Source organism: Sander lucioperca, chromosome 12 (genome assembly GCF_008315115.2).
Source record: "Sander lucioperca isolate FBNREF2018 chromosome 12, SLUC_FBN_1.2, whole genome shotgun sequence".
Taxonomy (NCBI): Eukaryota; Metazoa; Chordata; class Actinopteri; order Perciformes; family Percidae; genus Sander; species Sander lucioperca.
The window spans coordinates 35,808,638-35,833,662 of record NC_050184.1 but is presented as its reverse complement, the minus strand read 5'-3'; the positions used below and the strand labels follow the sequence as shown (position 1 = coordinate 35,833,662).

Here is a 25,025-nt window from a genome sequence, read left to right as displayed (position 1 = left end):
TCTCGAACTAGCAAGGGAACACTGGATCTTCACAGAAAGATGGTTTACTGTGACCTTGTACCTTTATCAGTTCAAACAAGGCCTGTACGCTCTGCGTTACCTCCAGTCAGCTGGCTTCACCATTCGGTCCCCTCCTCACGGCTCCCTGCTCCACCCTGCCTCTTCTGCTCCGTCCTACCTCCGCTCCTGCTTCCAACCATCCCCTCTTCGACTCCCCTGTTCCCCGGACTCCAGTGCCTCCTCCTCGGTTCCCTCGGCCCAGGTTTCCCCGCGCTCCCCGAGCTCCCTTGTCATCCTATCCCAGTGAGTCCCTTGCCATACTATCCCAGTGAGCTCCCTCACCATCCTATCCCAGTAAGCTCCCTCACCATCCTATCCTAGTGAGCTCCCTCACCATCCTATCCCAGCCCCAGGGCCCTCACTCCTGTCCTTGGTGTCCGCCTCCCCACTCCTCCTTCCCTCTTGTCATTCTAATTCTGATAAACCTGTTTTTGCTGAGCCTGGCGTTTGGGTCTGTTCTGTCTCCCAGCAGACAAACACACACACACACACACACACACACACACACACACACACACACACGCATACATACAGACAAAGACACCCACACACAAACACGCACACAGATACACATGCACAAACACACACACAAATACACACACATATACATACACAGACACACAAATACAAATACACACACACACGCATACGTACACACAAACACACACAGACACACATAAATACACACACACACAGACACACATACACAAAAAGACACACAAACACACACACAGACACAAACACAGACACACACGCAAACACACACACACACACAAAAACTAAAACTACAAAGTACAGAGAGAATGCAATGAAATGTGCTTTGCCCTGCTTGTCTCTTCTCATAAAAACTATCAATATAATAAAATATAATAAAATGACCTGAATACGTAGTAAAAGATACACACAAATACACATATACACAGATACATACACAGACACACACACACACACACACAGACACACACACACACACACACACACACACACAAATACACAGACACACACACACCCCCCCCTCTCTGAATAATATGTGTATGAAGTCACGTAAGCCTCTGTGGTTTTAGAGTCATGTAAAGGACATTGATTACTGGATAGAGAGCTGATGCTGCAACGTTTCCTCTGATAATGAGATAAAGAAGTCATGTTTGGTAAAGTTAGTTTAGTTGCTATGGTGATATTATCAATGTTCTAGAACTCTCCCAACTCATCTTTCATGTAACTGATTCTCCATTTCATCACACACACAATACAAATAGCCAGGTCACCGTTGCAAATGAGAACCTGTTCTCAACGGCCTACCTGGCTAAATAAACGTTAAATTAAAAATTAAAAAATATCTTACCAGAAAATGACTTGGTAGAAGTTAGTTTCCTTTTAGAATATTACTTAAAGTAAGTCTTAAAGTATCTGTTATTTACTGTAATTTACTGTACTTAAGTATCAAAAGTAATTTTCTGATATTAAATGTACTTAAGTATTAGAAGTGTGTCTATATATATATATATATATATATATATATATATATATATATATATATATAAATTCTACTTAAGTACAGTAGTGAAGTATTTGTATTTTGTTACATTACAACACTGCCTAATGGAATGTGATGGAATAAAATAATGTATAAATTGCACATGTATTATTACTGCAATGTGACCATGTACAATAAACATCACTAAAGTGTTGTAATTGAATGAATAAGAATTTTTATTTCCAAAGTAATTTCAGCCAATATCAATATACACACACATTTGTGATATTCTACTTGTTTTAGAAACAAGTAAACAAGACAAACACAAAACAATTTTACACACTCATAACTAACAGCCTTGTATAAAAAACAAAGATTCAAATATATATTACATTTGTACACATTTGTTTAACATTGTGACACTAAGGAAAACAATATTACTGACACCCATGCTATTGCGAGGGCACAACAGATTGGCAAATGTTGCACAGAGCACAGCACACTCCGACCATCTTGTCAAGAGATGTAAGCTCTCCTGGAGTTGCAGTCAGACAGAGAGAAATGGGCATTGTGCTTTGTAAAATGGTGTACTTATTCCTCACAAGACCAATCACTCGTTCAACATGAATTCGAACAGCTGCTAGCCCCCTTGAATACTCAAGTTCACTTGGATGCAGTTGCTTTTTCCCTCTAGTGAAGGCAGGTAGTTTGAGATGAGCACTGTACAATCCCACAGCATCTCCTACTGTGAACCCTCGATCTGCTAGGACCAAATCACCAGGTAACAGATTTTCCAGGTAGCCACAGTTCTCTGTAATGTGCCTGTCACTTGCTCGCCCTCCCCAGCCATGAGACACAAACGATATGACTCCCTGTGGAGTTATTGATATCACATATAAGTACTTGGCAGTATTGTGGTGCTTATATTGTGAGTGCTCAGGCTCTCAAGTTTTTAGGTCTCTCAATGAAAATTTCAAAGCAGTCTATTATGGATGTACAATTTCTGTAACTACTATTTTTGAAACACATGGGTAAACTAATTTGAATCTGTTCCTTACTGGGCCACAGTATGAATCTAAACAACCTATCATGCAAGACATTTAATGTACTGTTAAAAATTCGGCCCGCAATAGGCTTTGACACATGAAATACATATGAAAAGAAGTGCACGGGTAAATTCAGTCTCATTCTCATTAGAGTCATTAAAAAACTTTGAAAGGGATTCAATCCAGGTCCCACCTTGAGGAACGCTGACACAAAAGTGAAGACAACCATCAGTTTGGCAAAGGATGGAAGGCCAGTTAAGTCCTGTACCATGTCATCATTGTCCTTGAAGGTTTCCTGGGTGAAGGATAACTTGCTAACCTTTTCCCTGAGCTGATAAACCTCTGATCTCAGTGCAGTACACTCTTCTGTCAGTCTCCTCACAGTTTCTTGGCAGGCTTCATTGGAGCATGGTACACTGCTCTCAGCACAGCTGTCTGACCTCTACCCTCCTGAGCTGAGGTGTCTCCACAGTCATCTATCCGCATATGGCTGCTGTTATCACAGGGTGCCACCGGTCCAACATCATGCGTCCTTCTCTTTCTTTTGACAGCTTGCATTTGCTCAAATTTGCTGTAACTATTTATTTTTCTTTTGTGTTGCTCAGTTGTGAGATAAGCAAACAAACTTGGCACATAGTCAGGGTTTAATGGATTCTCGCTCTTCTGACCTACAGGGGTATAATGAGATATAGTGACACATTAATGAACAGTGTGTGACACTAACAGGAAGGCTACATCGGGTAAGTGAAATGCTCCGTTCGCGACGCACAAAAAATAGTTTTAGAAAACTAGTTTATTTTATTTTTTTTAACGTATGCACGGCCATCACATCTGGTGTAGCCAGTTCACTGATCATAGCGGAAGGTTACAGCAGACACAACGCGAACAAACACTTCAGTTATGTGCCTGGTGTAGCCTCCCTGTAACTTTAGCTCTACCAGAAATAAGTAACGTTACTTGACCGAAAATCAAATAATGCAATATAGATGAGCAGAGATGAAATAATTGTGACTGATCTTACTTTGTGAATCACTGTCATCATCAACATTGTGGTGTGGCATGTTATCTTATCTTATTGTAGTGTTGCTAACATAGCTAGCTAGCTAGCAAACGTCAGTTAAGGAGTTAACTTACCCAAAATAAAGTGTGTCTGGAGTGTTCTGTGGGAGTCCACTGATCCTTTTTAATGGCAACTAACCACTTATGTCTCCTTTCAGTGTTTTTAGGAACATTATAAAACGTATGTTCCGTTTTTTTTTTACTTGCTGTTATCACAGCCAACGGCACAGCAGATAGAAGGCATATTTACTGTTTACTTAAGGTCCCTGGGTGGTCCTAAAGATGGCGTCGCCTTTAATGTGTGACGTCACAGGATACCGATATATACCTTAGTGGTCCCCTAATACTGTATCTGAAGTCTCTTTTATATAGACCTTAGTGGTCCCCTAATACTGTATCTGAAGTCTCTTTTATATAGGCCTTAGTGGTCCCCTAATACTGTATCTGAAGTCTCTTTTATATAGACCTTAGTGGTCCCCTAATACTGTATCTGAAGTCTCTTTTATATAGACCTTAGTGGTCCCCTAATACTGTATCTGAAGTCTCTTTTATATAGACCTTAGTGGTCCCCTAATACTGTATCTGAAGTCTCTTTTATATAGACCTTAGTGGTCCCTTAATACTATATCTGAAGTCTCTTTTATATAGATCTTAGTGGTCCCCTAATACTGTATCTGAAGTCTCTTTTATTATTTTTGTTTTGTTATATTTATATTTCTGGAAACCTTCAGATTTCTCTTCTCATGAAAACTATCAATATAATTTGAATAAAATATAATAAAATGACCTGAATACGTAGTAAATGATACTCACACACACACACACACACACACACACACACACACACACACACACACACACACACACACACACACACACACATACATACACACACACACCAATTCACACACACACAGTCACATACATACACAGGAACACACACACAGACACACACACATACACAAACGTACATACACAGATACAAACAGACACACACACACACACACAGACACACACAAATACACACACACGCTTACATACAGATAAAGACACACACACAAACACACACATGCACAAACACACACACACAAATACACACACAGACACAGACACACACACACACACACACACACACACACACCCCTCCCTCCTCTCTGAATAATATGTGTATGAAGTCACGTAAGCCTCTGTGGTTTTAGAGTCATGTAAAGGACATTGATTACTGGATAGAGAGCTGATGCTGCAAAGTTTCCTCTAATGAAGAGATAAAGAAGTCATGTTTGATAAAAACACACGCACACAAACACAACATTTTAAACAAATTCATTTTAAAAAAAGAGTTTCTGTCAGTCAGCGTCCAATAAAAGTTCTGTTTTTGCCGCTGACAGACTCAGATTATTATTCTAAGTGTCTGATAACATTATGGGATGGATCCCTACAGAGATAGACCTTTTAGTTAAAGAGTAAGATCCTTTTAGTTTAACATGAAACAGCTCCGAAATCACCATCACCAAACCCACCAAACTCCATGTAAATAATGAGTACTTTTAGCGTGTATAGAGCCAGCATATTTCCACATAAATGTAAATGGGTGAATTAAGGGTTTATATCAACCAAACCAGAGTGGTGATTGTTGGAACAGTGGAAAGATGAACCAAGATGGCTTTTCATAGTTTTATTTAGTTTCTGTCCACTTTGAATGAAGTGTGTTTTATGATGATAAACGTCCTGATTATTTACATGGAGTCTGGTGGGTTAGGTGATGGGGCTTTCGGGCCTGTTTTTCCTGTTTAATACTGGACCAATGTCAAAGATAGTTGTTCCCGTCACTTAGACACAGAAACCTGATTGAGTTACCCTTTAAGTTATTGATCTTTGTATCTATGTGTTTTTGTTCCAGGGTCAAAGGTTGTCCTTCAATATAATTTTAATAAAATATAATAAAATTACCTGAATACGTATTACAAGATACACACACACACACACACACACACACACACACACACACACACACACAAAGACACACACAGACACACACACAGACACGCACACACATACATATATCCATACACAGACAAAAACAGACAAACACACACACACACATACACAGACATACACACAGACACACACACACACACACATACACAGACACACACATACATACATACACAGACACACACAGACACACACACACACACACACACAAACACAGACACACACACACACACACACACACACACACACACACACACACACACACACACACACACACACACACATACGGGTTTTTGTGTACTGAAGGGACACTGCTGCCCAAACAAGTTTTTTGCTACATTAGAGGGGCTCCCCTTTCCACTTGCTTCACAAAGATCTGGTTAATATCAAAAAATCTGTTTTAAGCCATACAACACAAATTCCACTTCAAATATTGAATACACACAACACAACTGAAAATGTAACAACCTGACAACATGCCTAATTCTGAGAACAGTAGTTAATTAGGTGCATAAGCCCCGCCCCTGACACAAATCGAAATTATAAGGACTAACCCAAATTGTGAGGACAGTAGCTATACAACACACAAAACTGTCACTGAAGTGCATTAAAGGGTCAATCATGATTAAATGGAACATGTCCAAACACATACACTTAAGTGAAGGCAATGTGCATTAAAAGGACACACCTAACATATGAGGACAGATTTTAACAGACAATATAACTCTCTAAATAAGAGACTCTCTCTCTTTTTATATTTATATTGTTATAGATACATAAATAGATATAGATAGGTCAATGTGTGCAACCACTTTTATTGTCTGATTTATGTCTTTTGCCCCTTTGAGGGCATGAGTGATTAAACTTCAAAGTCATTGCAAATACAAGTGGTATTTAATATGGTACACATGCAGCAATGACATCGCTGATGCAGTAGGAGGACCACTTTAAAGTGCAGTGGTCTCCTGAAATACAATGCTATTTGTGTGATATGACTGGTAATCTACATCCAGTATGACCTTATAAAAGACAGCTTATACAAACAGACAAATTACATCAGTCAGTGAAAAAGGTGCCATTTTAATACAGACAGCAGTTTACAAAAAAACTGAGGCATCAGCGGAAACTAGCCCTTTTTTAAGAACAACAAAGAACTACAACATAATTGCATCATAACAGCAACATAACACTTTATTGGCTGGTTTCCTTTTGCAGAGCTATGCCCCGATTTCTAACAAAGTCTCTGATGTTTTGAAGTGACCGCCTATCAAGATCAGGATGTTCAGCGTTCTTGCACTGCTGGCAATCAATTTTTGTGGCCAGTTTTCCCTTGGCAATGTGCTTTTTAAAATGTCTCATTATAGCTGCAACCTCTTTTGGGGACCACTGCCTTTTCTGTTGCCTTCTTTGATTCTGTCTCTCCGGGCAATTTCCAGGGGACACTACAAAAGTGATAAAACATATTCGGTCAAGTCAGTGGAAATCCACATGCCTAGAGTTAACACCTATGCACAGAAATGTTGTCACCTAGTAAATCGACAACTTCAAAGTGTTGTAAACTAGCCATGCACAAATCTGACTTTTTCTCCTGTTGTACTGATTTTGATTTCCCATCTGACGGTACTGGTACTGGAAATGAAAATCTATCTAAATTACTTCATAACACACACACACACAAAAAGAACATGTGAACATCTAGTTTTAGGAGGGATATTCAGTCAGATCAGTTTCAGATAAGCTGACCCCAAATCACATGATCAAAATGGATTCTATTTTTACAATAAAATCCTACCACAGCCTTTAAACTATCATGATTATATTGTGAAGCACATGCAGGAATGAATGAATTACTATCATCAATAGCTTTATACTCAGACAGAGCAGAGTGGGAACCAACTGACTCTAAAAAGGTGACCAATTAGTAGGGTTTTTGGTGTGTGTTTGTTGCATTCACCAGGTTGGTCATGCTGCTCTGCTGTCCTGCCGCGCTCTTTGTTCACGCTGTCTGTGTATTCGTTGAATGCTGCAAAAGAGAAAAAATACTTAACAATGTCAACTAAAATACTGTTTTTATTATAATCTACAACTTTAAAACAATGTAAACTTCATTTTCAAAAGCTTTAGAGCATTCTACAGCAACTGGCTAGGAGATGGGGATCATAAAAGTGATGGCAATATCAAGATATATGTAAGTAATCTGACCAAATATCAGTCTAAAGCGAAAAAGGGGAGTGCTTGAGTGGGACACAAAGTAAAGCAAAAGAGTGAGATACACCAAACAGACCAGTTTATTTAGGGGACAAATGGCAAGCAGAGGCTCATTAATTTGGGATCAGGGATTACATTTACTGTATTGTCCAAACGAACACTATTAAAATCACTTCAAAGTTTGTCATACCTGTAGATGTGCCTTCTAGGGCAGAGTCAATATCTGTGAATGAAAAATAAAAACTTAATTAGGAATACATTGAAACATACAGTAGCATTGATTAGTCTACATGCAATGAATCAAACATCAATGAGCACGCTAGCAGTCTGAGGTAGAGGAACATACCGTCTGAGGTGCCTGGAGGTTCCTCAACAGGTGGCCTGTCTCTCTTCATCTCTGCAGAATATTTAGTTCAATATAATATAGGTCATGTGATAATTTGACCTGCGTCTTTTTCACAACACTTTTTTCACATCAAAAACAGTACATATAATTAACAGCATTAATGATTGTAATGTTTCATTTGAATGTCCCAATAAGCCATACCGGTAAGCTATGTACAATAACAGACCCCTTGAACTTACATGCCTTGATGAGATGTAACCATTAGAAATATACATTAACATCTACTTTCAATGCAAAGTCATGTCAAAATGTCTAATAAGAAAAAAAAGCATGTTATCCTTGGCAAACAACCTTTTCAAAGAGCTTGCTTTTGCCCTTATTGCTATTTCTGCTAGTTTGTCATACCTGTAGATGTGCCTTCTAGGGCAGAGTCAATATCTGTGAATGAAAAATAAAAACTTAATAAAGTATACATTGAAACATACAGTAGCATTACATTCAATGAATCAAACATCAATGAGCATACTAGTGCACTGAGGTATAGGAACATACCGCCTGAGGGGCCTGGAGGTTCCTCAACAGGTGGCCTGTCTCTCTTCATCCCTGCAGAATATTTATTATAGCTCAATAATCATGCAAATTGAAATATTCCATGAACAAAAACAAATAGTTCTATAGACAGGTGTGCTTGCAAACAGCCACAATTTATACCCTGAATGTTTTGATTCCTAACACAATGAAGGTACTGTATACATAACAGCTGTATATCTGAACTAACATAATACATTAGGAGTGCATCATAACCTACACTCTATCCATAGACTTAAATCATTTGATATATGATCAATCTTTTCATAGATTTAGCTGCACTTGCCCATTTCTGTCTGTGGATATGGCGGGTTATCATCTTCCTCAGTGTCACTCTCTTCACTTAGTTCAGAATCAGTGAAGTCAATGTTATCTAACAAAAAAATTGACAAGCAAAGAAGTTATACATGACAGGTGAGTTACAACTGTAATCAATGATGACCATGTGAAATATGGAACTTAATGGACTTCATGGTTATTTTTAAAGTCACAAAGTCATGGTCTATCTACACTAACCTTAAATGTATGAAACGACAATCTAACCTAAACTTTTAACAACAATGATTACCTTCAATCTCAATCTCGTCAAGTGTTTTGCCTTGAAGATTTGTAAGGGACCCTTTCTCCATAGCAAGTAGCAGTTTTGATATTTTAGCCAGCTGAGTTGTAGCTTCTGGAAGCCTGTAATGCTCTCTGTGGACACGAATATCATGGCCTAGGAAGTCAGCAACTTGGTCCATCTCATGGTTTTTGAGGTTCAGGACCTGGGACAAGGTTGCAACATGTTTCCGTAACTGTGTTGACCTAAGGAGTTCTGGGTTCTGAGCGCCACACTCATTTGCATAAGCCCTTAAACAGTCCTGTCCTCTGTAAGGAGTCAAACAGTGGGGTCTTGCGAACAAAAATTTGTTCTCCTCTGGTACTCCACAGTGTTTTCTTTTGCTTATGAGTTGTGTCAATGAATCAACCCTATCTGGAGATAGCAGCACAGCAACCTTTCGCCCTCTTTTGCCCCTAATTTCCACACGGCTGAAATGTTTGCAAAGTTTTTGTTCAAACTTTGTCAGGCCAACAGCAACATCTTTATGGAGGGCAGATGTGTCCTTCTCTAGGAAAGCCTTTAGTTGCATTTTTGCAACTTCTCCTCCACGTCGTCGGTTGAACAGTATTATTTTTGCCAAAGTTGCTCTGCAAAATTCACCATAGACTTGTGGTGATGCCATCTTTGCCAAGTTCTCAGAAGCTAAACTTGCTGTCTTTTCAAGATGTTTGTGGAGACATTGCACATCTTCTGTAAACGGCAGGGTAGATGGCTTGTTAAAGTGTTCCTCATTCAAGGTAGTCAAAGCTGTGTGAGAGACAAGTTCAGACCATTTGGAGGTATACAGTGTTTTGAATGTCCGGGTTGACTTTTTCAGTTCACTGTCCCCTGCCATTAGAGCCCTGCAGTGTAGGATGTCGCATACCTTTTGCAATGAATGACCCAATTTAAGTGCAAGGCTTGGTGTTTTGTAGCAGTGCTTTTCTTCATCAAACCCAGACACCTTCTTGACAGCTTGAATGACCAAATGAAAATTTGCAGGCCTTATAGCATCCTCAATAGTAAATACTGAAAACTCTTTGCGCAGTGTCAGCAGAAGTCTTCCAACTTCTCTGAGCTTCTGCCAAACATATTCATATTTGGTGGGATCTTGACCATGTTTATTGAAAAACGATTGGGCCAGCTGAAGAATACAGAAGTCACTGCGCACAGCAGCAGAAACATCATCATCTTTCATCGCAGTTAACAGCTTCCAAACACCTTGGGATATCTGTTGACACTGGGCTGATTCAGACATTGTGGCCAAAGACAAGACCCTAGTTCTTCCAGGACCTGCATTGGCTTCCGTTGGTTTTGAGGGACATTTTCGAACATGTCGCCACAGATCCCTCCGAAGATACATAGCTTGGCAATACATGCAATGCACATACTGCTTTGGATCATACTTTTTATTCGATTTACGTCTGATTTTAAGCAATCCAGTCCCACTCTTTAAAACATCCGTGTTATGTTTATAGTTCCCTTGGTTCCTGAGTTTATTCAGCATTTTCTTACGGTCTTTAGAATATTTTGGGAGTGCAAAAACTTGAGCAACATCCACACTTGTCTTCTCATGGGTTTTCAAGTGACGGGCAATTTTTGACTGTGGTTTACCACAGATGTAGCAGTAATTTTTCTTATTTCCCGAAGTGGAAATGTTTGAAGACTGGATGCATTGATCTTCCCCAGTTCCTGTGTTACCCTTAACAAATTCATCTTCAGTTCTGCTCTCCTGAACTTCAATCTGAACTTCTCCTAATACTTGCTTTGCCTCCTCACAAGTCTTCTCAACCTGCTCTGTACCATCTGCACCTTCACATAATGGGTTGTCATATACGAGTATGTCTGGCCAGTCTCTACGTTTTTGAATTTTTGAAGCAGGCTCAGTGCAGGAACTGTCTGACTGACTGCAAGAATCTGGAACATATTCCTCCTCTGATATATCATCACTTGAACTTGAACTGGGCTCTTCAGAAACCTAATATTTAAATGAAAATAATTACCACATTGAGCCTTTTAGGTACTCAATAATTTTAGTTTAGAATTTCTCAAATACACTTACCATTGGTAGGTGTTCACAATCAGTCTTTTTGACCCTTTTGTCATAACAGGATCTGTGCCAGACGCAGGAACAAACTACACAGAGAATATTAAGAACTTCAACTTCGTGCATGTAATATAGATGATTTTAAAACACACTTACATTCAGTCAAAATATGAAATTATGCATTTTACAAAAAGCAATATACACATTATTTTTAAACATTTACATCACTTTCCCCTTTACTAGATCTTAGATAATGCACTGCCAGTTTTATAATGGCTTTCACAATTGTATCAATAAATCATAAAGAAGCCACAGAAATTTCACCATTTTGCTCTCAGGCAGTGGCAGAAATTAACACCAAAAGCATGTGTTGCCCTCTGTGAATATTTGTTGAAACTACTGTCCGACCAGAAGAATTCTTTTTCTACAGTTTGAGAATTGTACAAAAATGTGGATATTTTTAAACCAGGCAGAGGTGTAAAGGTGGTTGATACTGAAACACTTCATCAACAATCCATTCCACAGGAAAAAACAGTAATAATAACAGTTTTTGAAAACCGAAAAAAGATAAATAACATACTGATCAAGACAATTTACTCACCTTTACATTTAATACTAAGCCATCTCAAGGCAGAAAAGGGTCCATTGCACACGGCACATTTCTCCAAGCTTGGAACTACTGAGGAAACCAGATCATGTTTACAGTTCTGTTGACAAAAACAGTGAATTTGAGATTGCATTATACATTTTAGTTTAGTGTTGATAAAGAAGCTTACAATACAAAACATTTTTGCTGAAAGACAACCTTTACTGTCTGACTGAATATATATCCAGATATAATTTATTCCTTTAGTGCAGATAAAAAATAAATTTAAAAAAATCTGAAATATTGCCTAAACATTAACCAGGGAAAGGCAGTAATACCAACTGCTTTTCATAATAATAGGAACAAATTATAGAATCAAAATGTTATTAAAGAAACTTACTTGATGAATATTGTCCGAGCAACATTCAGGCATTGTCATGTCTGGACAAGAGAGGAGAGGAGGCATGGCAGGAGAATCTCTCTTGCCCAATACCTAAAATAAAACACAGCCACACAGCAATGATGAAAAATTGCTGGGATTTTTTTAAAGATTATTTTTGGGGCATTTTTAGGCCTTTAATGACAGGACAGCTGAAGAAATGAAGAGGAGTAAACTTGTATATATGGGCACCTGCTCTACCAACTGAGCTATCCGGGCGCCCGGACTTTCATGTTTTTAATGAAGAATTGCATTTTATATGTAACAGGAAATAAATCAACCACTTAAAATTGTTGTGGATCTAATATTGCACAGAAATATTAATACTACTAATACTACTTAATACTTAAAAACAAACATACAGAGTCCCATATCTTGTTAATATTACAATAGAGGGTGTGTCCAAATACACAGTCCTTACAGTGTCAATACCTGACCCATATAGGTAAATTGAGGACTGTGTATCTAAACCCTCAAATAACATAAGTGTTTTGCTAGTGAAAAGATGTGATGTAAATGTCAGCAATAACTAGAGATGAAGTCACCCGTTCAACATCTTTGAGTCTTTCCGATGCCACGGCGGCAAGGTGACCCTCTACATCAGTTGAAATCTTGTGTAGAAAAAGGGGCAGTAAGATAAGGCCTCAGGTATACATTATGTTCACATAAATATTTGTACAATCATTCACAGAAATGTATTCAGTACAGCAAAGTGACATCTATTTTTGAACATTGTAGTTACTGATATCCTAAAAGCTAACAATAACATTATGAACTAAGAAAATGATAGATGATTGTGATAAGATGATAATGTAGTGAAATGATGATAGTAAGGGAAAAAAGTCATCTTGACATACACACCAATAAAAAAACACTTAACGGTATCCATACAAAGTTCTCATAGAGTATACACCTGAAAAATACATGTAAGCTGAGGACTGTGTATCGAAACCGTGAAATATCATTACCGTAAAAACTGCTTTGCTACTGAAAAGATATGATGTCAATATCAACATTCAAAATGAAGTCACCTGTTCAACATCTTTGAGGCTGTCAGATATCACGGTGGCCTGGTGATCCTCTGTCTCGGTTGAAATTTTGCGTAGAAAATTGGAAAAAAAATCATTAAATAACCAGTATGGCACAACACATGGATCTATTTAAGAGAAAGACAAAGGCTCAAATATACAGTATGTAAACATAAAAATGTGTTCAGCCATTCACAGTAATTATGTCAGTGCAGCATCGTGACATCCATTATTGGACAAATGAATGGACAACAAATGAGTGAATTTACTGATATCTTGAAAGCTAACAATACAATTACGTACTAAGGTAAAGATAATGATATAAATGAGACAGTAATGTAGTGTAATGATGATAGTGAGTGTAAAAATTAATCTTTGCATACACACCAATACAAAACTTAACAGTATCCATACACAGTCCTCACAGTGTATACACCTGACCAGTACATACACACTAAGGACTGTTTATGTATACCATTTAGCCCTGAAAATCCATTTATCAATAATCTTACCATAAATAGATTCTTTGACCTACTTGAAATTATTATGCATCTAATATTACAAGGATATACTAAAGGTGACAAACCAAGTTTCAAGGGAACCAAATAATTTATAACTTGTCTGTTCAATAAAACACTTAACAGTATCCATACACAGTCCTTATGTATATAACGCTATTTGGCGAGAGAGATTCTCCAGTCAAGTCCCCTGTCCTGTTCTGTTCAGACATGACACTTGTAATACCTGAATATTGCTCAGACAACATTCATCAGTTAAGTTTAAAAAACATATTCTTGAGTTTTATATTTCTGTGAAAAGGTTAAAGACATTCTGAGGACTGTGTATACAGAAACAGTCCTTAGTGTGTTTGTACTGGTCAGGTGTATACACTGTGAGGACTGTGTATGGATACTGTTAAGTGTTTAATTTAACAGACAAGTTTACATTGTTTGGTTCCTTTGAAATTTGGTTCACAAAAGTTACCCGCATTTGGTGGGTGGGTGGGTGCCAATTCATGCCCTGTACACAGGTATATAAGGCTGACCACTAAACAGAGGTGTTAGGTAGAGTCACAAAGACGACAGGAGGATGGAAGAAAAGGGAGCAGAGAATGGAGTGGCGTCCACGGCAGCCTGCTACCAGGGATTTGATCCTGCAGCCTATCTGCAGTAAACTGTTCATAATTGTAGTTTGAGATTGTACCAGAATACCGTATTTCCTCAAATAAAAACCGGGAGTCAATTAAAAGCCGGGCCTCTGATAGTGGCCGGGGGCGTGGTCAACACAAACAAATAAAGGCCGGTCTCAAATTAAGGCCGGGGAAAAATTAGTGTGGATAATCTCCTAAATACCTCAAGTTTATCGTAATGTACATTTGTACCAATTTAATTTAACAGATTCAACAATATATTCATGCTTTTTTCCACACTTTGTTTTTCTGGATTATGGTACTTACGGTATATAAAGTATTTTTGTCCTACCGGTATTTTAGTCAATGCGACTGTATGTGTAACTCAGCCAAGTGTAGTTTGTAGTAACGTACAGGTGCCAATAGATGGCAGTAGCTACATTGGATGTAACATGGGTCTCATTTAGTGCTAGTGACGGACATTTTAACAACTTATTGAAAACGAAGGATGAGCGGAAAGAATTATAAAGTATGCGGAGGAAAACTCGGGTGAAACTGCTGCGAGACATTTCAACGTTGACCCCAGGAGAATCCGATACTGGAAAAAACAGAAGGATGAGCTGACAAGAATAGCCGACCAGAGCAGAGCACGGCTAGCTGGAGATGGGAGGAAAAAAGTTAGCCTGGAGCTAGAATCAAAGCTGCCAGAGTGGATCTACTCCATGCGGGACAAACACAACCGAGTATCAAGAAAAATGATACAAAATAAAGCGTTGGAGATCTACAATTCCGTGAGTGATAGAGGAGATTTGTTTGTGGCTAGCAGGGGTTGGCTACAACGATTTCTACAGCGCATTGGTTTCTCACTTCGACGTCGCACCACCATGGCGCAGAAAGACCCAGATCTACTAACTGAGAAACTTGTTTCGTACGTTGACTACGTTAGCAAGGCTGTCAGTTCTAAAAAAGTTTTAGAGAAGGACATAATTGCAATGGACGAGACTGCAGTTTGGTTTCATATGGTGTCTCCGACTACTGTTGACACACGAGGAGCAAAGAGCGTGGCTCTAAAAACCACAGGACACGAGAAAAGCCATCTTACCGTTGTCCTCGCTGGCAAGGCCGACTGCAGCAAACTGAAGCCTTATATCGTTTTCAAAGGGGCTATTCGTGAAGTGAAAGCGATGCAGCGGCAGATCTCCAGCGCAATAATCGCCACTTCTGTGAATGGCTGGATGAATGACACTCTCACGGCAGACTGGCTGAAGTCTGTGGTGGGAAAATTCAACTTCACCCCGCGGCTGCTGGCGTGGGACTCATACCGCTGCCACATCAGTGCCGCCACCAAAGATGAATTAAAACGTGGCTACAATATCACAACAGCGGTGATCCCGGGAGGCTGCACTAAATATATCCAAGTCCCCGATGTGATGTGGAACCAACCCTTCAAGGCGAGCCTGCACGATGCCTACGATCAGTGGATGGCTGGGGATGCTGACAAGGAGTACACGGCCGGAGGTAACTTAAATGCCCCCGCCCGACGCCTGCTTGTGAAATGGGTGGTCGCCGCCTGGGACAAACTGGACATGAATATGATCAAAAAGTCTTTCAAAGTTTGTGGACTGTGTGAAAACTGACGGGAGCAAAGACAACCTTATCCTCTGCTTCAGGGAGGGACAGCCTTGCGCCGCTGGACGGGAGGCGCTCGATCAGGTCCGACAGCAGGACCGGGAGAACCGGCGCGAAGCTCCTCAGGAGGAGGAAGATGAAGAGGAGCTGTTTAACAATGAACTTGTAGTTCTTGATGATGGTGAGGATGGTGATTTTGAGGAGGACGACTGACCACTCAATATTGTTACGGGTAATTACACTGTTTCATGTATCAAGGTAAGCTGCGATGTTAATATTAAAGCAATTTTGTTCGGATTTTGCTTGCAGCTGAATGTTATTAGATAGGCTACCGGCAGTTGACTGTGCTTGTGCTGTCAGGAATGTCTTTTGACAGTTAATGATACGGTATCCGGAGTAGCGTTACTTCAGATTTGTTGTTTGTATGTTTTAACACTGAATGCCATGATGTGACATACCGTATACGTACTACACACAAGTATGTTTAGCTCTGAGCAAACATTGATTTTTGTCATGTTATGATGGTTATAGCTAGCCTACCGTCTGTAACTGTACAGTAATTTGAAATAAACACACCCGGTACATTTACAGGGTTCAAACTGATACAATGGTGGTGTTTGATTAATTCTGACCCAAATTGCGTTGTCGCCCTTCTGGCTGTTGTTGTATATGGTGATATTTTTGCAAATGTTTCTTAAAAAATGAATGATCTCTGTCCACTGGAACGCTATGGTTTTTCATTTAAAACATGGAATTAGAAATAAAGGCCTGCCTCTAATAAAAGCCTGCTTCAAATACAAGCCTGGTACCATCTGCAGTTCAGGTAAATAAAGGCCCCGGCTTTTATTTGAGGAATTACGGTAGGTTTACATGGTTTAATTTTCAAAAAACACCATATTTATATATTTAACATATTTTTGTTGTACTGCACATTGCTGCAGCTCCTCTTTTCACCCTGTGTTCAGGTCTCTGTTTTAGCTACAGAGTGAGACATCTCAACTTCTGTAAGATCTTTGTTGTCAGTCGCACACGCGCAGTAGCTAGCTAAGGATTACATGAGCTAGCTACCTAGCTGTTTCTCCAACTTCGGCCTGTACAAGGCAGGATTAGCCGGGAGACTTCTTCTAAACGAGGGCACACTTCCAACTTTGCGTGGAATACCTGCAGAACAGGGACGTGTAAGTACTTCTATACAATTTATTTTATAGATTAGGGTGAATTTGTGTGTGTTGTAGCAGTGTTTTGCCATAGAGAACGAGCTAGCATGCTAACGGTTAGCCCCCTAGGCCCCTCATCTCGGCTTGTTACGAAGAAAGCCGTGCAGATTTTGAACAGCTCACCCGGAGACTGAAGGCAGGACACATTCAGAAACCGTATCTCACTCTAAACAGCATGGATGGTTTTTGTCAAAGTTTGTATGCGTGTGGAAGCACCAGAGACACAAAATAACACCCCAAATCCCAGAAAAAGTGATTTTTTCATAATATAGGCACTTTAAAACCAATAGGTAGTAGTGTGGATGTAGCCTAAGTATCATGATAGTAGCATGTTAAATAGTGTTAGGTAACCCCCCCCAGGCTTACAAAAATGGTTTGTTATCAAGTTACCAAATGGCTCAGAGGCTCCATAAAGTGATGCGACAGCCATCTAGCGCCTGTCTCGTAAATACACAAGTTTCTGAGCCGTTTCCGCTCTACATCCTAAACTCCTCCCGTCGATGCAATCCACTTCCGTTCTGGCGGGCTGGGTTTGTTTTGCTAGCTAGCTCCGTTGTGCCGGCAAAGCACTGATATCGCAGTGACAAAGAGGATATAACAATTAATTAACTATTCCTGCTAAATGGCCGCTGTGTGTGAGTGATAGCGCGGTCAGCGAGCTTGTTACGGCCGCAATCTCTTACTGCAGTTTCCAGTTAATCTTATAATGGATATGTGTGTTGAGTTATTTAAACAAACGATCGGGGAAATAAACGCAGTCTCATTGATAGAGCTGCGGCTGGATGGAGCTCTATCAATGAGAGCTAGCTAGCCTCGTCTTAGACCTCTGAAACGAAACCCCTAATGTTCACAAAAATTCATTAAATTGAAATCGGACACCATAGTTAGCTTTATAAGACCTTGGGGTATATGTTCTATACGTGGCATGACGAAATTCAAACTGTAAATATACGAAAATTATGCCGAAAGTGTAGCAACGATCTTTCCCATAGGATTAAATGGGACACATAGCTAGCCTAGCTAGCAGCTCCTCCTAAGGAGACCCCTAATGTTCACAAAAATGCATTAAATTGAAATCGGACACCATAGTTAGCTTTATAAGAAATTGGGGTAGATGTTCTATACGTGGCATGACAAAATTGTAAATATACGAAAGTTATGCCGGCAGCTGGCAGCCAGCCAACTCCGGAGCTCCGCGGAGCCCCGGTCGTCCAATAACCGAGAAACGGTGACTTTCACTGGGTATGGAGTTTGCCTCTTTCTCGTCAGACTGTGTTAATTCGGGTGGGGGAGAGTAACGCCATCTCCAGTCAAAGTAGTAGAACCGTGTTCCCAAGCTAGCATCGAAATCGCTGTATTTACACCAGCAGACGCTACGCAAACCACTTCCGGTGTAAATTAAGTGCATTTGTGTAGAGTTATGGCGTCACCCGTGATTTGGCGCGTAAACTTGTGTATAAGAGGCTTTTATTTCGCCGTTGACGGATCGTTTGTTTAACTATCACAGCACATGTCCATCATAAGATTAACGGGAACCTGAGGCGGGGGGGAGAGAGATACCCGTTTCTCTTCCGGAGACTTGTTTAAATTATGACATAGGTTATATACATTAGATGTTGTATAAAGCGGTAACATGCTGACATGTTATGTAGACTAAAAGAGAGACACCAACCTTTATCATTGTAATTGGTAATTTCCATCTGTAAAGAAAATCTCATTAGACTTTATTTTTAGGTAATACATTCTCACTCTAATTGCTAATTTGTATTATTCCTTTTTTCTATTGCCATTTTGTAAGGTTATATTTGGGTCTGCAACTTAGTGTCAAAATACCAAACCTTCAACTTTGAGGGCTGTAGGATATATTTTGTGGAAAATGTGTGTAGAGATCATGAATGGCTTCGTTCTCTGATCTTCCTGACTAGAGAGAGAGCCATCTGACCTGATAAGTTTGAAAGGGAGTTGCTCTCCCTGAGTATCTGTGAGAGGACTATCTGACCTACATTAAAGGGAGCACCGGACCGGGAAGGTAATTGAGCCGATTAAAAAGACTCTCAGATCGGGAGGAGCGGAGAACAAAGTCAACTGTGTAAGATGTATTTTGCAATAACTGAAAGGTAAGATTCAGGTCATAGGGTGAACTTGGCTCTCATGACCTGGACTACTGTAACAACACCTCCAAGGACGGGCAAGGAGGATGGGCTAAATGTATAAAAGTGTGAGAGTTTGAGATAGCGGGCATCAGATGTCTGATGGGACTCTTGTCTGTTTGCTAGCAGAGAGGAATAGACTTGTCTTGAAGATATCTGATCCGTGTACACGCTTGTAATTGCAATATCATTTCACTAAAGCTTGTTACTTTTGAATCCAGCGAATCCTGAGTTTTAATTCTGATCTACCAGTCAACGGACACTAAAGATTTAAAGGTATATATATATATATATATATATATATATATATATATATATATATATATCACTCACCTAAAGGATTATTAGGAACACCATATTAATACCATGTTTGACCCTATCCTATCAATATGGGCCAACATTTCTAAAGAATGATTCCAGCACCTTGTTGAATCAATGACACAAAGAATGAAGGCAGTTCTGAAGGTGAAAGGGACACCCCCCCCACACACCATTACACCACCACCACCACCAGCCTGCCCAGTGGTAACAAGGCAGGACGGATCCATGTTCTCATTCTGTTTACACCAAATTCTGACTCTACCATCTGAAGGTCTCAACAGAAATCGAGACTCATCAGACCAGGCAACATTTTTACAGTCTTCAACTGTCCAATTTTGGTGAGCTCGTGCAAACTGTAGCCTCATTTTCCTATTTTTAGTGGAGATGAGTGGTACCTGGTGGGGTCTTCTGCTGGTGTAGCCCATCCCCCTCAAGGTTGTGCGTGTTGTGGCTTCACAAATGCTTTGCTGCATACCTTCGTTTGTAACGAGTGGTTATTTGAGTCAAAGTTGATCTTCTATCAGCTGGAATCAGTCGGCCCATTCTCCTCTGACCTCTAGCATCAACAAGGCATTTTCGCCCCCCAGGACTGCAACATACTGGATGTTTTTCCTTTTTCAGACCATTCTTTGTAAACCCTAGAAATGGTTGTGTGTGAAAATCCCAGTAACTGAGCAGATTGTGAAATACTCCAACCAGCCCGTCTGACACCAACAACCATGCCACGCTCAGAGTTGCTTAGATCACCTTTCTTTCCCATTCTGACATTCAGTTTGGACCTCAGGAGATGGTCTAGACCTGGACCACACCCCTAAATGCATTGAAGCAGCTGCCATGTGATTGGTTGATTAGATCATGTCATTAATGTGAAATTTAACAGGTGTTCCTAATAATCCTTTAGGTGAGTGTATATAGCACTTTTCAAAGTCATCCGCTTTTATTTTGGTGAAAGTAACTCAAAATGAACGCAAAGTAGTGTAAAGCATTACAATTCAGAGACAGTAATATATAACTAATTACTCTTAAATGACAGTAACTAGTAATCAATAATGTATTACATTTTGGAAGTAACTTGCCCAACACTGTATATATACAGTAAATATGACTTTCAGGACCAAGAACACCAAGTATTAATATTATAGACTCATACTTACTCTGAGAACCCCTTCCATTTCAGCAGAAACTCTACTCTTCCCTTCACCACTCTACGGTCCAAAACCTTCTCCACCACATACTCCTCCTCTTCCTCCTCCTCCTCTGCTGCTGCTGCAGGAGGTGCTGCAGGCTGCTCCTCCTCCTCCTCCTCCTCGGCCTTCTTGCTCTTCTTTACTGCTCCAGTCGCCAGCTTGACGTCTGCTGAGGGCTCCTTTGGTAGACCCAAGGGGGAAACATGCAGAGATAATGATACAAGGGGTTAGAAGAACTAATGGGAGGTGGGAGTGAATTATAGTTCACCATGTTTTACTATATTAAAATGTTCTGTTTGAATGGAGAAAATGCGAGGGCTGATGAGGTGACCAATCCATAGGACTTCAGAGTGTGAAGTATCTCCTGCATTAAAACTGAAATAACTACTAAAATGTAAGCCACAAAAGTCATTAACTGGAGCTACAAGCTACAGCACAGTAGCCTCAATCAACAACAGTTCATTTACCAGAAAATCTCCAGATGTTCCTCTCCTTGCAAAACTCAGTTTGTTTCGGGAAACAACAACAAACTTTGAGCTAGCGAGCTACACACTGAAAATGGCAAGTTTTGAAAAATGTTTTGATCGTGCAACAAGGCAGGCCTGGTTGGTTCTTTCAGGGAATAATTGTAAAGATTTACAAAGAATATGTGTAAAGGTAGACATAGATGAGTAGTCGTGAGCAGGTGTAAACACTCAGGATGAGTCGGAGATGAAGTTGACAAGATGGGATTTTTATTGTTTACCCCCAATTAAAAGGAGAACTCCGGGGAATTTTTACGTTAATCTTGATCGCTATATGTATGTGAGTACTGTCGATAGCAAAAAAAAAACGAGCCGAATCGGTGCTAGCAAACTGGAGCTGCTGCAGCTAATGCCCAGAGTTCACTGAGCTAAAACGGCAGTTATGGGGGCATTAACAGACACAACATGCAATTAACCTGTTAAAATCCACCTCTTTTGCCTGATTTTCATCTATTTCTCGTTCCCAAAGGGAAAAGCTTCTAACAGAAGAACTGCAAGGCCAAAATGTATGTATGAGGCTTCATTTGAAACCTACATTCTTCTAGTTTCTGAAAATGGGCATGATTAAAACACAACATACACTACAGCAGTTCAAACATGGTTCAAAATAGTTATTTTGGTCCCGTCTAAAAAAATAAAAAAAAAATAACTAAAACATACTTTGTGCCACACTATGCAGAACACAACTAGAGGTCGACCGATAGTGGATTTTACCGATACCGATAGCTAGGTTGGGCCGTATTTGCCGATAACCGATTAATCGACCGATAGTATTTATAACTTATACAGTTGACAAAATACATACATTGTTTCAAAAAAAGTCCAGACGCTTTTGCCAATAATCAAAATAATAATGTCATATTTATTGATATTACACCCATAGCAATGCTACACAAGCATGTGTGTTGTCTAAAACAGTTCTCCATCTCTGATGGAGACGAGTCCGCCTACAGGTGGGAGGCTGACCACCTGGTGACCTGGTGCAAGCAAAACAACCTAGAGCTCAACGCTCTAAAGACAGTGGAGATGTTTGTGGACTTCAGAAAGAACCCAGCCCCACCTGCCCCCATCACCCTCTGTGACTCCACTATTAACATTGTGGAGTCTTTCCGCTTCCTGGGAACTACCATCTCCCAGGACCTCAAGTGGGAGCTGAACATCAGCTCCCTCATCAAGAAAGCACAACAGAGGATGTACTTCCTGCGGCAGCTGAAGAAATTCAACCTGCCAAAGACAATGAAGGTGCACTTCTACACAGCCATCATCGAGTCCATCCTCACATCCTCCATCACCATCTGGTACGCTGCTGCCACTGCCAAGGACAAGGGCAGGCTGCAGCGTGTCATTCGGTCAGCTGAGAAGGTGATTGGCTGCAATCTGCCGCCGCTCCAGGACCTATACGCCACCAGGACTCTGAAGCGTGCTGGTAAGATTGTGGCTGACCCCTCCCACCCCGGACACAAGCTCTTTGAGCCACTCCCCTCTGGTAGGAGGATGAGGTCCATCAGGACCAAAACCTCACGCCACATAAACAGTTTTTTCCCCTCCGCCACTAGCCTTCTAAACAAGGCCCGGAATCCATCCTGACTCTCTCCACACCCCACCTCTGGCTCCTCATGCCACTGTACCTACTCTACTGTAGCGTTCCTTTTTACTACTGTTTAACTTATTTTACTATTTATTTAAATTTATTTTATCGTTATTAATACATACTGTGTGTATATGTTTATACTTATATTGTTTATATTCTTTTTATCCTTCTTATATTTGAATGTGTGACATGCTCCAACAACACCATGACAAATTCCTCGTATGTGCAACGTACTTGGCAATAAAGCCCTTTCTGATTCTGATGACAGTCTGGCTGTGAATTTCGGGAGAAAAAAGAACCACGTGACGCGTTCGTCCAATCAGCTGCCAGTTTTCATTTTCTGGGAAATAGTCAGACTGTTAATGGAAACAATACAGAGCAGCGCCGCCTGCTGCTATGGAGACGTATTACGTTTCGCGCACGTGCAGAGCGTACGCTCAAGTCAGCGTCGCCTCAGTGTGTTATGAGGCATTTTTTGGACCTCGGGGACCCAACTGATCAGTCCGACTGACTTTACTGCTGACGGTCGGCCCGTCTGGTTGGTGTGTCAGGGCCCTAAGACTCCATAAGTCAGTGCTACAAGCTAACTGGAGATTTTAAAATATGACTACGTCTAAGTACCGGTTAAGATGACTTGAATTGTCATTATGTTTTTGTATCTTGTATTTGTTCTTGTTATAGACACACACACACAGGCACAAGCACGCACACACAGAGACACACACACATACATACATACATTCACATTCATACATTTACTGACAAACTGTTTTGTCAGTAAAGGGAAATGAATATTGGAATAGCCTGCCCCCCACAATAAGGGACCGTCTCACATACATCAATTTTAAAACTCATTTAAAATTCTGACTTTTAGCAAACCAAAGCTGCACTCACTTTTAACTGCCTCATACATTTCACTATGTGTAACGATCACATGTTCTGTTGTATTTGGTTTTGACTGTTGTTGTTAGTGTTTGTCTTGCCTCTCAAACTATGAGGGTGTTGCATGCTTGTTACTGTTTTTATGTTTTTCTTTTTATGTATCTGTCTAGGATAATAGATAGATAGATAGACAATAGATGATTAGTTATGGTGCTAACTCTAGCATATTTAAATTGTGTACTTGTACTGATGTCCATTAATATGCACTGTCCCTATGTAAATAAACAATTAAATAAATAAAATAAATACAGAGACACACACACACACACACACACACACACACACACACACACAGAAGCGTACACACACACAGAGAGACAGACACACAGACACACAGACACACACACACACACACACACACACAAAACCTCAGTGGTTACAATACCGTGCTGTTCCCATACAGCCCTAAGGGAATAACAACCTTTGTTTATCTAGATAACATCCCCGAAATCACCATCACCAAACCCACCAGACTCCATGTAAATAATCAGTACTTTTAGCGTGTATAGAGCCAGCATATTTCCACATGTAAATGTGTGAATTAAGAGTTTATTTCAACCAAACCAGAGTGGTGATTGTTGGAACAGTGGAAAGATGAACCAAGACGGCTTTTGATAGTTTTATTGTGTTTCTGTCCACTTTGAATGCAGTGTGTTTTACGATGATAAAAGTACTGATTATTTACATGGAGTCTGGTGGGTTTGGCGACAGCCTTTGAAAGAGCTTAGATTCAAATACTAGAGCTCATGAACAAATGCGTATTTACATACGTCCTATCGTCATGTCGTTGCTGAGAGAAGAGATGACAGGAAGGAGAGAAAGATCAACTGAAGGTTTAATGACCAAACCTGCTCTGTGGAACCGAAGCTGAGGGTTGAA

At 40.1% G+C, this 25,025-nt stretch overlaps 2 protein-coding genes and 1 long non-coding RNA gene across 6 annotated transcripts; all 3 read right to left on the bottom strand.

The window, feature by feature from the left end:
- Positions 1–6,406: 6,406 nt before the first annotated feature.
- Positions 6,407–13,464, bottom strand: LOC118496400. 4 transcript variants are annotated; one of them, XR_004898972.1, is made up of 9 exons: positions 13,460–13,464; positions 12,390–12,482; positions 12,005–12,110; positions 11,419–11,492; positions 10,050–11,334; positions 8,189–8,231; positions 8,033–8,065; positions 7,589–7,657; positions 6,407–7,076 (listed from the first exon to the last, which is right to left on the bottom strand). XR_004898972.1 is itself a non-coding variant. In XM_036008024.1 (6 exons), the coding sequence occupies exons 2-6, from the start codon at positions 10,062–10,064 to the stop codon at positions 6,826–6,828; spliced, it is 411 nt and encodes a 136-aa protein (XP_035863917.1). In that variant the 5' UTR covers positions 10,065–10,067; positions 12,011–12,348; the 3' UTR covers positions 6,407–6,825. The 4 variants fall into 4 exon arrangements, 2 of the variants coding, with proteins under 2 accessions (XP_035863917.1, XP_035863916.1); XR_004898971.1 differs by lacking the exons at positions 12,390–12,482; positions 13,460–13,464 and having other exon boundaries at positions 12,005–12,381; XM_036008024.1 differs by lacking the exons at positions 11,419–11,492; positions 12,390–12,482; positions 13,460–13,464 and having other exon boundaries at positions 10,050–10,067; positions 12,011–12,348.
- On the bottom strand, positions 9,028–10,033 carry LOC118496404. Its single transcript, XM_036008031.1, has 2 exons — positions 9,345–10,033; positions 9,028–9,149 (listed from the first exon to the last, which is right to left on the bottom strand). Exons 1-2 carry the CDS (start codon positions 9,997–9,999, stop codon positions 9,049–9,051), a joined length of 756 nt encoding a protein of 251 aa, XP_035863924.1. The 5' UTR covers positions 10,000–10,033; the 3' UTR covers positions 9,028–9,048.
- A 1,474-nt stretch (positions 13,465–14,938) lies between the features above and the next one.
- LOC118496411 lies at positions 14,939–24,132 on the bottom strand. The gene is made up of 3 exons (XR_004898979.1): positions 24,123–24,132; positions 23,394–23,396; positions 14,939–15,021 (listed from the first exon to the last, which is right to left on the bottom strand). It is a non-coding gene; the product is annotated as an uncharacterized LOC118496411 (long non-coding RNA).
- Between the last annotated feature and the right edge of the window lie 893 nt (positions 24,133–25,025).

Bases quoted from the DNA above. Each gene is read 5' to 3' on its own strand.
- LOC118496404 (XM_036008031.1), bottom strand. From the start codon at position 9,999: ATGGCATCACCACAAGTCTATGGTGAATTTTGCAGAGCAACTTTGGCA. The intron at 9,150-9,344 runs GTAATCATTGTT...TTTTTTTGTTAG, and splicing joins TGACGAGATTGAGATTGAAG to ATAACATTGACTTCACTGAT.
- LOC118496400 (XM_036008023.1), bottom strand. From the start codon at position 10,109: ATGAGGAACACTTTAACAAGCCATCTACCCTGCCGTTTACAGAAGATG. The intron at 8,066-8,188 runs GTATGTTCCTCT...TTTCATTCACAG, and splicing joins ACCTCCAGGCACCTCAGACG to ATATTGACTCTGCCCTAGAA. The intron at 7,658-8,032 runs GTATGACAAACT...TCTCTTTTGCAG, and splicing joins CCTAGAAGGCACATCTACAG to CATTCAACGAATACACAGAC.